At 40.5% G+C, this 12,355-nt stretch overlaps 2 protein-coding genes across 14 annotated transcripts in view; one reads left to right on the top strand and one right to left on the bottom strand.

Moving 5' to 3' along the window:
* LOC109404983 (PDF receptor) overlaps positions 1–12,355 on the bottom strand; it is a 140,378-nt gene that overhangs the window by 58,702 nt on the left and 69,321 nt on the right. The gene's annotated exons all lie outside the window — the stretch shown is intronic.
* Positions 6,189–8,032, top strand: LOC109416175 (rRNA methyltransferase 3, mitochondrial). The gene is made up of 3 exons (XM_019690156.3): positions 6,189–7,104; positions 7,329–7,761; positions 7,820–8,032. The coding sequence occupies exons 1-3, from the start codon at positions 6,297–6,299 to the stop codon at positions 7,971–7,973; spliced, it is 1,395 nt and encodes a 464-aa protein (XP_019545701.3). The 5' UTR covers positions 6,189–6,296; the 3' UTR covers positions 7,974–8,032.

Here is a 12,355-nt window from a genome sequence, read left to right as displayed (position 1 = left end):
CATGCGTTTTATTGTTTTAAACAAGCGCAATTTTTCTGCGTGCAGAACGTTTTTGCCGGAAACAGTCGATTGGGCGGGTATAATATACGAATGCGTCCTATCCATCTGTCCTCTTCGCAGATGTTGCATCAGGTAACTGGGGAGGGCCCATATAGCCGAGGCGGTAAACGCACGGGTATTCAGCATGACCATGCTGAGGGTGACGGGTTCGATTCCCGGTCGGTCCAGGATCTTTTCGTAAAGGAAATTTCCTTGTCTTCCTTGGGCATATAGTATCTTCGTGCCTGCCACACGATATACACATGCAAAATGGTCATTGGCAGAGGAAGCTCTCAGTTAATAACTGTGGAAGTGCTCATAGAACACTAAGCTGAGAAGCAGGCTTTGTCCCAGTGAGGACGTTACGCCAAGAAGAAGAAGAAGAAGATGCTGAGGGTGACGGGTTCGATTCCCGGTCGGTCCAGGATCTTTTCGTAAAGGAAATTTCCTTGACTTCCTTGGGCATAGAGTATCTTCGTGCCTGCCACACGATATACACATGCAAAATGGTCATTGGCAGAGGAAGCTCTCAGTTAATAACTGTGGAAGTGCTCATAGAACACTAAGCTGAGAAGCAGGCTTTGTCCCAGTGAGGACGTTACGCCAAGAAGAAGAAGAACTGGGGAGTTCACTATGCTGACCTTTCCTTAAAAGGCAACAGATGCGATAGTGATAGTTAGATTTTAAGAAAAATATTTATTTTTTTAAGTCGCCAGTTGATGAATGAAAACGAAAAAAAATAAAATAAACGAATTTGCAGTTAATACAATGACTGCAGTTTTTTACGACGGTAATGATACCGCGTGAAAAACCGCGTTACTGCAAAAAAAAACGTCGAAAAAAGTCAAGTCGCGGTAGTTCATTTAACGTAATACTAGCTGACCCCGGCAAACTTTATCTTGCCTACTACGATTTTTGACGTTTCAAGTTCCCAGAAAAGTCCAAGTTCCCGTTCAAAAAGTAAAAAAAAACGTTTATCAAAAACTCTCAATATGTCCATGTTTTTTGCCTCATAAACCTTCCTTGGGTGAAAACTAACAGAACAAAACTTAGACGATCCAAATCGGACCTTCCGTTTGCAAGTTAGGCGCGGTCCCACATATGCCACTGCATTTTTATATATATAGATTACGAATATGCGAAACTTGATTTGTGTTAATGATAACAGTAATGCTAAAGCATATGATAATCATCTTTAAAAAACAATATAGTAACACGTTTTTTTTTCACGAAATTAACACTGCTGGTAAAGCGTCAGTATCAGTCTGTCGGCTCCAGAGGCACGTTCTCCTCCATTTGGGATATTTTCGACTATTTATTTTTCTTTTGCTTATCTGCGCCCCTTTTTCCTCTAGAAATGATTTCTGGCTACGCCACTGCCAGGACCAATTTCCTAAAAAAATCATATAATAAATTAAATCGCTAGAACTTTTTTATTCTAATGAACATTTTTAACCTTAAAAGGGATACCTTCATGGCCTCAGTTTCGTCACCTCGCTGAGTGTGTTCCATCATAGACGAGCTTTGAAAGGCGCCTGGGGTCCAATGGACCCCAGGTATCCCTTTTAGGGTTAAGTTAAGTCAAACGTTTTTGAAAGCTCATTATATAAGACGTAAACGCTCAACAAGTCATTGCATTCGGTTCATTGAATCAGGAGATATAGCACTCTAAAATTTGCTATCGGATAATTATGACTTGGCTAAAATAATCATGACATATAAAAACCCTAATTAATCCACCTAGCGGTGATGGCGCCTTTCTCGTGCCTTCGAAACCCCATTTCAATTAAACTCAAGCGAAATGTTTATGTATATCGCACTTTCATACAATTAACAGAAATCCATTTCATCATACCAGAAATCATATCGTTTATCTGGCTTTCGATGTTTGAGCCTCAAACTCTTAAGAAAAAGACGCTATCTTGAATTTGAAGCCGCCATTTAAGATTAAAGATTGTCATCTTGGATGTTCTGGTCGCCATTTTTGGAATCCAGACATCATCCCCATACCAAATATACCATTGTTGCATTGTTTCAGGCCCTAAAACTCAATTAAACAGGCGCGATATTGAATTCGGAGCCGCCATCTTAAATTTTAGATCGGCATTTTGGATATTCTGATCGCTATTTTGGACTCTGGTAGTCTTCCCCATTTTTTTTCCTGTGTTGGGGACATGATACCACTGCGACCATTTATTTGATCTATTGTGGTGTGATCCTCTTTGTTTTTGCCGTACTGGAAGTGTTGGTCCCTATTTAGAAGGGATTATCCTCCCAGTAGTTGGCGTGTGTCCCAAACAGGTACTATATTTCTAATGAAATTCAGCACCCTTTTGGGATTGCAGACCCATATTTCCCACGGTGCCAACAGGCCCTTATCAAGGTATTGGCAGCGCTTACGATAAAGCGCAGCACATTCGCACAGTAAATGCTCAGAGCTTTCGCTCTCTAATTTGCAAAACCGGCACTTATCATCTTGCACTCTCCCAATTGTTTTGAGGTGAGATTTACAAGGACAGTGACCTGTAATTAACCCAGTAAAAGTACTTAAATCATGTTTATTCAGGTTTATTAACCTTAATGTTCTATTAGCATCCGGAAATATGAATCGTTTCGATTGACGACAATCCGGTGTACCAGCCCAGGTAAGTTTCACTTTTTCCCTTTCTAAGTTCTTTAATTCCATTTTAAGGGCACAAGGGGCTATTCCGAAGAATGGCTCGGGCCTCGGGGAAAGTCTTCCCCATACCAAATATCATATAATAACCAGTCATCAGGTTATCAGGAAAGCCATTATTTGTTGTATCGCATGCATGAGTTTGGTACTCTTTTATATTTGGCCACACCCGTCGAGACCCCCGGAACCGGTTCCGGACAACTACCGGTTCAGATATGGTCTGATACTGCTTTTCTGCTGACCGTTCATCAGGTTATCAAAAATGCCGCTGTTTGATGTGTCGCATGCATGGGTTTGGTACTCTTTTATATTTGGCCACTTCCGGTGGGACATCCGGAACCGGTTCCGGAACACTACCGGTTCAGATATGGTCTGATTCTGTTTTCCTTCTTACCGTTCGTAAGATTGTCGAAAATGCCTCTGTTTGATGTGTCGCACGCATCGGTTTGGTACTCGTTTATATTTGGCTACAGCCGGCGGAACATCCAGAACCGGTTCCGGAACACTACCGGTTCAGATATGGTCTGATACTGTTTTCCTGCTAACCGTTCATCAGATTATCGGAAATGCCGTTGTTTGATGTGTCGCATGCATGGGTTTGGTACTCTTTTATATTTGGCCACTTCCGGTGGGACATCCGGAACCGGTTCCGGAACACTACCGGTTCAGATGTAGTCTGGTTCTGTTTTCCTGCTAACCGTTCATCGGATTATCGAAAAAGCCGCTGTTTGATGTGCCGCATGCATGAGTTATGTCCAATTTGATATTTGGCCACGTCCGGCGGGACACCCAGAACCGGTTCCGGAACACTACCGGTTCAGATATGGTCTGAGACTATTTTCCTGCTTACCGTTCATCAGATAATCGTAAATGCCGTGGTTTAATGGGTCGCATGCATGGGTTTGGTGCATTTTCATGTCTGGCCCCTTCCAGGGGTACCGGTTCCGGAGCACCTAAATGGCCATAACTCCGGAACGGCTGAACCGATCCGAACCATTTTCAATAGGAAACAATGGGACCAGATGCCGCGTCGAATAAGCCATCAATCGTTAAAATCGGTTGATATTTACTATCTAAAAGTGAGGTGACCTTTTTTTTGTACACATACACACACATACATACACACACACACACACACACACACACACACACACACACACGCACACACACACACACACACACACACACACACACACACACACACACACACACACACACACACACACACACACACACACACATACACACAGACATCATCTCAACTCGTCGAGCTGAGTCGATTGGTATATGAAACTTCCCCTCTGGGGGCTCTATCGAAATTTTATTTTTGGAGTGAACATATAGCCTTTCGGTACACCTTGGTTTACGAGAAAGGCAAAAAGAGATTATTCTCCATTTTTTCTTCTGTTCGGGTGCGCCACTGCGACCAGTACTTTGATCTTTTGTTGCATTACCCGTATCCTTAGTATTTAGTGCATGTCGTACTACTCCATTGTCATTGAGAAACAATGAAGCATCGATTTCTGTACAGCTCTTGTTATGTTGCCTCAAAGGTTGAAGAAATCTAATGCGTTGAAAAGTTACCGTTTTCATAGAGATTTAGGTCCCTGTGAAAGTGCGCCCCTAATCAAACACAATCGATTTTATTTATGAGAGAAACAAAACGGTGGTACAGATATTTATCCATGCATCGGAACTCTAGCCCCATCCATATCTTGCTTCTAGTTTAGTCCCAAGACAACAAAGAGAAACCCGGGGCTTTAGCCTAGTTGCAAAATTATGTCAAATTAGAGAATGTGTTCTGCAATAAGAATTCACGTGAGTCCTTGAATTACAGTCCTTAATAGGTTAATACGCAATTAGATACGTAAAGCATGTTTGCTTTCCAAACATCAAGTGTAGTCTCGGGTGGGCAAAGTCCGAGTCTTCAACTATCAGCAAGACAGAATAAATGCAATTTTAGAAACTGTCACCAATAACAAGGACTTTGTACCATGAATCCTTATTACCAAAACACATTACCCCAACTTGACAAACCGGATGTCACTAGGGTTCGGTTTGGTAGATCTTTAACCGTAACGCAACATAAAAAGGTGTTCTACCTACTACGTTACGGGCTCCGTTAAAGATCGAGCATATTTTATACCCCCTCAACCATTCATCCATCATATCAGCACGGGTCGCCTGACACCTTGGATTGGGGTCCCCTGTTTGGTGGACTTTTACCCCCAGAACAGGTGGTCCGTAGTGTTATTCTTAGCCAATTGAGACAACCGCTACCGACACTACACAGTTATCTAGGCTAATCGGGAATAGAAGTTAACCCTCGAGCAGTCGCGTCTTTGACTACCTGCAGCGACGCCGCGCTCACGCTGTGTACCACAAGCGTGAATTTTTCATGGTGCGTGTACTCAGTACACGACGCGACCGCTCCCGGGTTAACATTGATGGTTAACTTCTAAACGAGCCCAAACAGCCTCCTAAATAGTTCCATAAGTCATAATGAAGAACACCCTCCTGGTTCTTTTGTAATTTAGAAATAAAAAATCAAAAATTCTGTAAACAAATAAAAAAAAATCCATAAATGATTGATTTTTGGGCAATAAATAAATCAACAATTGCAATAAAAAAGAGTATTTTTCCCATTAAAAAAAGTCATAATAAAAAAAACATCGAAAAAGCAATAAAAATTCAAAAAGTGTAGTAAACAAAGTGAAATTATCAGTAAATGTCAAATAACGAGCAGCAAACTTTGATGCATTTTTAGCCAAAAAATCGTAAGAACTATGCGGCGAAGTCGCATAGAGGTTTGAGGGACTGAGGCAGCAGAAGGCTGCCGAAGTTTCCGATATCCAATGCACCGTAACAGCATCGATTCGATTTTAGGCAAACCACAGATCCAAGAATTTGTTGGGTATTTAGATGTTATCCCTTTTTTAAATCCGACGAGATATAGCGAGTTTGGAAACAAGCAACTGCGCGGTAAATTGCATGCACAGTTATGTCGTATTTTTAGTTGCTTCAGTCATGTCATATAAGTACGATTCAGCATTTGATTGTCATTTATTCATTGCAAATTTGACATTTTTTATTGCTTTTTCGATATTTTTTATTGTAAAATTTCAAATTTATTATGGGAAAATCATATTTATTTGTATATGATCATACATCCATGACCTCTAGCTATGGTAAAATTTTCATGAAAATCTGAGACGGTCCCAAATTCCTGAATTGATTTTTATTCAAGGTTATGAAAAAATCTCAATCCACCAAAAATCTCAATCAAACAATCGTAACGATTGTTATGAAAAAAAAAAATCGAGGGAAGATAGGTATAATTTCAACAATGAAAGTTTTTTTATAACCACGTGGTAGGTACACGCAGACCAAGGCGAAGAAAATTGCGCGCTTCATAATAATAGCCGCTAACTTCACGCTCGTCGAAGAGCTTGGTTGAAAGCACGGAGAGATTAACAGAGATAAACAGAGAGAATTAGGTAGTTTGACATTTTCCTCCCGCGTGCGAGTGTTGTTCAGCTAGTTTAGTACGATATCTTCATCGAAGCCGATAGCGTGAAAGATGCAGTTTACAAATCGATTGAGAATATTGGCATACAATGTTATCACTGGAACAGTGAATAGTGCTCGTCATGTGCATAGTGGCAGCGGCGCTACTCTGCAGCGCATATCACTGCCTTTGAGGCATCCTCGCGGCCACTCCAGAATAACATCACATGCAGATGTTCACATGGAGCCGGAACAGCAAGGGGGCGGGGCGACGAACCGCCGTGAGCAAGAGAGGTTGACTGATGTAAACAATCAGAAATACTCTTCTCGACGAGGGCGATCTGATGAGGCTGAGCTGGAAGAAATAGAAAACAATCTGTTCGATAATCGACAGTCGAAAGACGATTTGCACCTTGGCGAGATTATGAAAAAGTATAAAAGCGATTTCCGCCGAGTGGAAATTAATGGAAGCCATAAGAAACTAAAGAAAATGGCTAAACCGGTTCGGCTGAGGGAGATGGATTTAGAAACCATGAATACACTCAAACCGTACAAAAAGAAGGAAAAATCGTTGGAAGTCACAGACAAACAAACTGGGCTTAAATATCTTAGACTGCTGAAAAATGACCCACTTTTTCGGGACCTGCAATTGCTTATGATTTCTCGCAAACGACGAGAGTTAAAAAATAAATTAGTCGTCGAAGGTAAGCGACTGATTAACGATGCAATTGAAGCAGGGCTGTGGTTGGAAACCGTCATTTTCTCCGAACTGAATCATTTGAACGACGTACGAACAAAACTGCAAGCCCTCAATTTGGTTCAACTGCCAAGCCATGTGCTCCAGGAATGGTCGGACCTTGTAACTAGTCCTGGTATGATTGGTAGGTAGAAATTGATTCAACATTTTCAAATAACTTGAAGGTTTCGTCATTGTTGTCCAGTTTTAAATCGCATTCTGTCTTGTTTATATGTGTGATTCGTTTTAATAAATTAGAGCAGAAAGAGTTATTCTGAATTTTTCATAGTTGATGTGGTCGTTTCGTTGGCATAGTCTTATTCAGTCCTAGCATTTTTATTAATCTTATCTAAACCCATTCTCCTACAGGAATTTTCCAAAAACCAACCGACATGAGTAACATTGTTATCCGCAATCGGACAACGGAATCCCTTCCAATTACCGTAGTTTGTGATAACGTACGGGAGCCGAACAATTTGGGAAGCATTCTCAGAAGTTGCGCGTCGATTCCCGTTGACCGTGTGATCCTGCTGAAGGGATGTACGCATCCGTGGGAACCGAAGTGCTTGCGAGGGGGTGCGGGGGCTCATTTTCGAACAAGCATCGTCGGTCCGGTGACGATGGACGAGCTGGCGGAGCACCTTCCAGCCAATCCGACCTTCCTGGTGGCGGATAATAGCAGCGAAAGAGGCGATGGATCGTTTGTGTCGAGCCGTTACGATAAAGCCAATTATATCGACATGGAACACATGGTGCTGGTGATTGGTGGCGAAACACATGGGGTTAGCAGTGATGTGAGAAGGTAAATGTGACTATGATTTCATCTTGAGTTATGACAATGATTTGCATTTTTTTTCCAGATACATAAGACAGCTGAAGGAGGATTCTAACGATGGAAATAGCCCCTATCTGGTACACATTCCGTTAGAGAATGGTGTTGAAAGTTTGAATACCGCGTCAGCAATTTCGGTTATTTTATGCGAAATACGAAGGCAGTTGAACCAAACCAAATAAAATGCTTGTTTGTTGATCCTATAGTAAATATTGTCTTAATAATATAGAAGAGCTCTTTATTTATTTATCTTTCATTTTCATTCCGAGAAAAATAACCTTGAAAGCTTAGCTGTGCCAAAGTAGTTCAGTACTTACGATGTCAATGGGGATACTGGCCCTAAAGTAAGAAAGCACATGATAGAGACCGAATTGTTTGCTTGGTCGAGGAGTACTAATGAGTAATGAACGAGAAAAATGCCATCCACCCTATGAAATCACACATTGGGGGGCAAGTACGTCAAAATGGGAATTGTCAGCCCCCCTCCCCCCCTCGTACGGGTTTTTGCTATACTTAATACATTGCTTGTCACAGTTTTCAGAATCCCCCTCCCCCTCCCCCCTCTTAGCGTGACGTACTTTATGGATGCTCTCTTGGAAGGGGGGATTACTACTGCAAGCCTGAGAATATGTTCTTTAATTTGGGAGTGGCTTAACATGGCACCTGTTTGCCATGCTACGGGTGGCTGATCAACGTCCGAGTGCCAGTGAAGGATTCTATGCTCAACTGTGCATCATGATCCTTCGGAAAGTTAGGGGGTGGTGTCCGCCTCTGCATACGCGCTGAATCTCAAAGCAGAGTACTGCGGGAGTACAGTTAAAGCAGCCTTTATTGACGCAAACATACCCTTGCCTTCAGTAGGCATCAGTTCTTGATGCTTGCAAAACAGTTGTGCGCGGACGTGGGGTTGACCTTGCCCGCCTTCCGGGAACAAAAGGAGTGGTGAGGACCACTCAGGAAACTGGCTAAGCGCCAGCATACTATATCGTGATGAACTCTCCAAAGCGAGTCATCGATGTTCGTTGCTGCAGGCTACGCAGCTAACCTTGAGAGTGCGATGTGCACTTGCCCTTTCTTTGAAGCAATGCCTTTATGGTGGTTCTGGAGAGACGTAGGGTATGGTGACCATGGGAATGTATATATTTTGGATGTTGATTATTTTTGGTGAAAAGACACACTAAAACTCGACGATGTTCATAACGTTTCGGTGTACTGAACTTCAGCCATCATTAGATCTGTGAGTTTATTATGGTTCCATTACTGGGAATGTGTTTGTGGGTCGAGGAGAGAGTAGTCCTGGCTCTTACTTTTGTTGTAGAAGTCGACCTTAACTTCACAGTACCTGGACCTTTCTGCACCGACGAACCGACGTGACAGTGCTGTTTCAAAACTGTCCCCCCTCAATTTAACGGTCGACCAGCAAAGCGAGCGAGCCCTTCTGTCAAATCAGCGTTGACGCGAACCTCTTCCTATGTTAACACACGGGGGTTTGGTATCAAGCTAGCATACCAACGCGGGCCGTTATAGAGGTGGCGGTAGTGTTCGGCTATTTTTCATCATGGCGTCGCGGACAACAAATTTGAATTTGTTTGTTCTAGCTGTCACGTCGGTTCGTCGGTGCTTTCTGTTCGGGTGTCCGTTGAACAGATTGAGTTGAAAAAACAATGAAATGATTTGGTTGCAAAAATATCATTTCATCCCATTTTTATCTCATAAGAATCCAATGTTTTGCAGTATTACTATTCTGAAAGTCTATAATGAGGTGAATTGAATATCTTTTACTATCAAACTATGCAAATATTCGCGAAATAACAGATTAATCACAATAATAGTTCACTTCAAAAAAATCTTTTAATATAAAGTCGGTACCAATCAAAAAATTTTCACAAAGCTCTTAACTTTTAATTCGTATGACTAGAGCTTCGCAACATCAGTCTTGTCAGTATACTACTGATATTGCACGACTTGATATTGACTGCATTTTAGACCTTTAGCATTGCAACTGAACTGACATTTTGGTGGTTGTAGCCAAAAGTATGACATGCACTACTTGTTATTTTTTATAACATTTTGAAATATCATCCTGGTAATGTTTCTTTTGGATTTTCAAACATATTCAGTGATATCAACACACCACCACACCACAATTAACTGAAGGTGGTGTAGTCAACACTTACCATTGATAGTGGCAGAATGCAAATCTACTTGAGATTTTACAACAACTTCATATAGGGGGATTAGGGGCATAATGGACACCCTAAGCAAATGAGTACGTTAGACCTGTATAACAGAGAAAATTGAATAAACTTTAGGCTAAAATAATCGGATTGATTGCTTACAAACTTTCTAAAACGCCTAACAGTTTGCAATGCGCGTACATCCATTCGTAATTTTCAGTGTTCATTTCGCCCCGAATCGACTGCAACATTTAAATTGCTATTTTGATTAAATTCTGATCAAAAATAAAATATTTCATCCATTGCTGATTCTGCGTATACATGTAGATAAGGTAACAATTCACTTGTTTTAATGGTGGACACGCTCAAACACTTGTAATACCTTATTTGCTGCTGCTTCGAAATTATAAGAATTCAATCATATGAAAAAAATATTTCAAATTCAATGATTTTTTCGTTATTTTAGAGCGGTGATGCCCAAAGTGGGCGAAATCACCCCCAGGGGGCGAACATCAGGCTGAAGGGGGCGAAAATTTGAAAACCCAAAATTGGGGGACGAAAATACTAAAAAGGGGGCGATTTTTCAAATGATTGAGAAACATTCAAAAGTATTGAAATGTATTATATTGAATTATTATAATCAATCTACCTAACATTTCAAGATTCTTTGTTCCTAGGATAATTGAAAAATGTCTGTTTCGAGATAGACTAAATGTTACAGAATTTTTGATGTTGACGTGGATTTTGTGGCAAAATTCCAAGAAAAAAAAAATAAAACTGCTATACTAATTTCCGAGAGAACTCCTAGTGACATGGAAATAATAAACTTCTTTGGCGAAAATTTATGATTGATTTTTTCGTTATTATGAAAGGAACAGTTTTTTTACTTCATAAGAAAGTTTTGTTTTTAATTCACATGCGGTATGTTTTTCATGGAAATTTCAATCATAAACATGAAGTTTAAAATGAATCTAAGAACACTTTTTGGATGAAATTCATCACACATTGTATGAAAATATTTCAGAGAGGTTTCCCGGAGAAATTGCTTATTACTTGGAGCTATTTTGATTTTTTTTTACAAATTCAGCGTTGAATTCCCTAATGACGGATGTATGTCTTCTAATTTGACAGTAAAAAGTTTTCCAGTTAATTGAAAGCTTGTCAATTCGCATTGTACGATCATCGCATGCTCAGGCTCAGCTTGTCAATTCGCATCACTGTTTTTTTTTTGATTTTCAATTACTGAGCAATGCAAGGGATTGGTCATTCAGCACACTTCATTTGTGCCGTGATTTTTGAGCGTGTGCCAATATGTGCCTAAACTGTGCCGGTTGTTTTTCAGTGTATGCCGAAGTGTGCCGAACGTGCCGGAGGTGTGCCGAATGTGCCCAGTGGAATATTTTCTTAGAATGTTTTTGCGCTACTTATAATCCTGTCTATTTTTGGCGAATGTTATTGGTCTAGTCGGTGTTTACCGACAAAATTCCACCCAGAACACTTGTCTAAAATCTGTATGAAGGGATTTTTTGCAATCGTAAGTATAATGACAGTTTGATTCCATACCGCAAAGTTGGATTTCTATGTTGTGCCGGATTTTGCCGGCATGTGTGCCGAGATGTGCCGGCATGTGTGCCGGGCACAATGTGCCGAGTGACCAACCCCTTGGAGCAATGCTGACTACATTTGGAAATATACCAATATATTCCTAAGTTGTATTTTTTGCATAAAAGATATTTTTGTAGTTGTTTTTTAATGTTTTTTTAGTACTTGTGGTGACCAAACATCTCGAGTGTTGAAGAGCACTGGTAAAACATCTGGCTGAGGATAACGAGTAGTCGTAAATGTTCACAGTCCGTTCTGTTTTGCTCGATTTTGTTCAAGAATATGTATAGCACAAACATGATTTCAAAACGTATTGGTTTTACATGCAATGATGCAGTTTTTATTTAAATGCAAACAATCAATGCATTAAAAAAAATGAATGACAATGAGAGCAATACTAATTTAGATACACTAAATACCAGGTTTGCCACAGTAGTGTTAAATGAAGAACTTTTGAAGACTTCCACTAAGCAAATTTTCAGGTGAAAATTAATTTAACTTAGGGCAGAGGGGCGAAAATGTTTATCTAAAGCTCCAAGGGGGCGATTCCTCCTAAAAGTTTGGGAAACACTGTTTTAGAGGAATATGAATGATACTTTTGAAAAATAGAACAATGATTTGTTCCTGTACACTTATGCATTAAAAGTTTAACATAAAAGTCGGCGGGTTTCGGCAAAAACAGGATTGTCCCTTTTACCCCGGGTGTCCATTAGGGCTCCGATCTCCCCTATGTAGTTAGTAAATAAACTTCTTGTATGTAAATAAACTTCTTGTGATAAAATAAT

Source organism: Aedes albopictus, chromosome 3 (assembly GCF_035046485.1).
Source record: "Aedes albopictus strain Foshan chromosome 3, AalbF5, whole genome shotgun sequence".
In the NCBI taxonomy this organism is placed as follows: domain Eukaryota; kingdom Metazoa; phylum Arthropoda; class Insecta; order Diptera; family Culicidae; genus Aedes; species Aedes albopictus.
This window is presented reverse-complemented; position numbering and strand designations above follow the sequence as displayed.

Excerpts from the sequence above, each read along its gene's own strand:
- LOC109416175 (XM_019690156.3), top strand. The coding sequence starts at position 6,297 with ATGCAGTTTACAAATCGATTGAGAATATTGGCATACAATGTTATCACT. Across the intron at positions 7,105-7,328 it reads AACTAGTCCTGGTATGATTG|GAATTTTCCAAAAACCAACC; the intron begins GTAGGTAGAAAT and ends ATTCTCCTACAG. Across the intron at positions 7,762-7,819 it reads GTTAGCAGTGATGTGAGAAG|ATACATAAGACAGCTGAAGG; the intron begins GTAAATGTGACT and ends TTTTTTTTCCAG.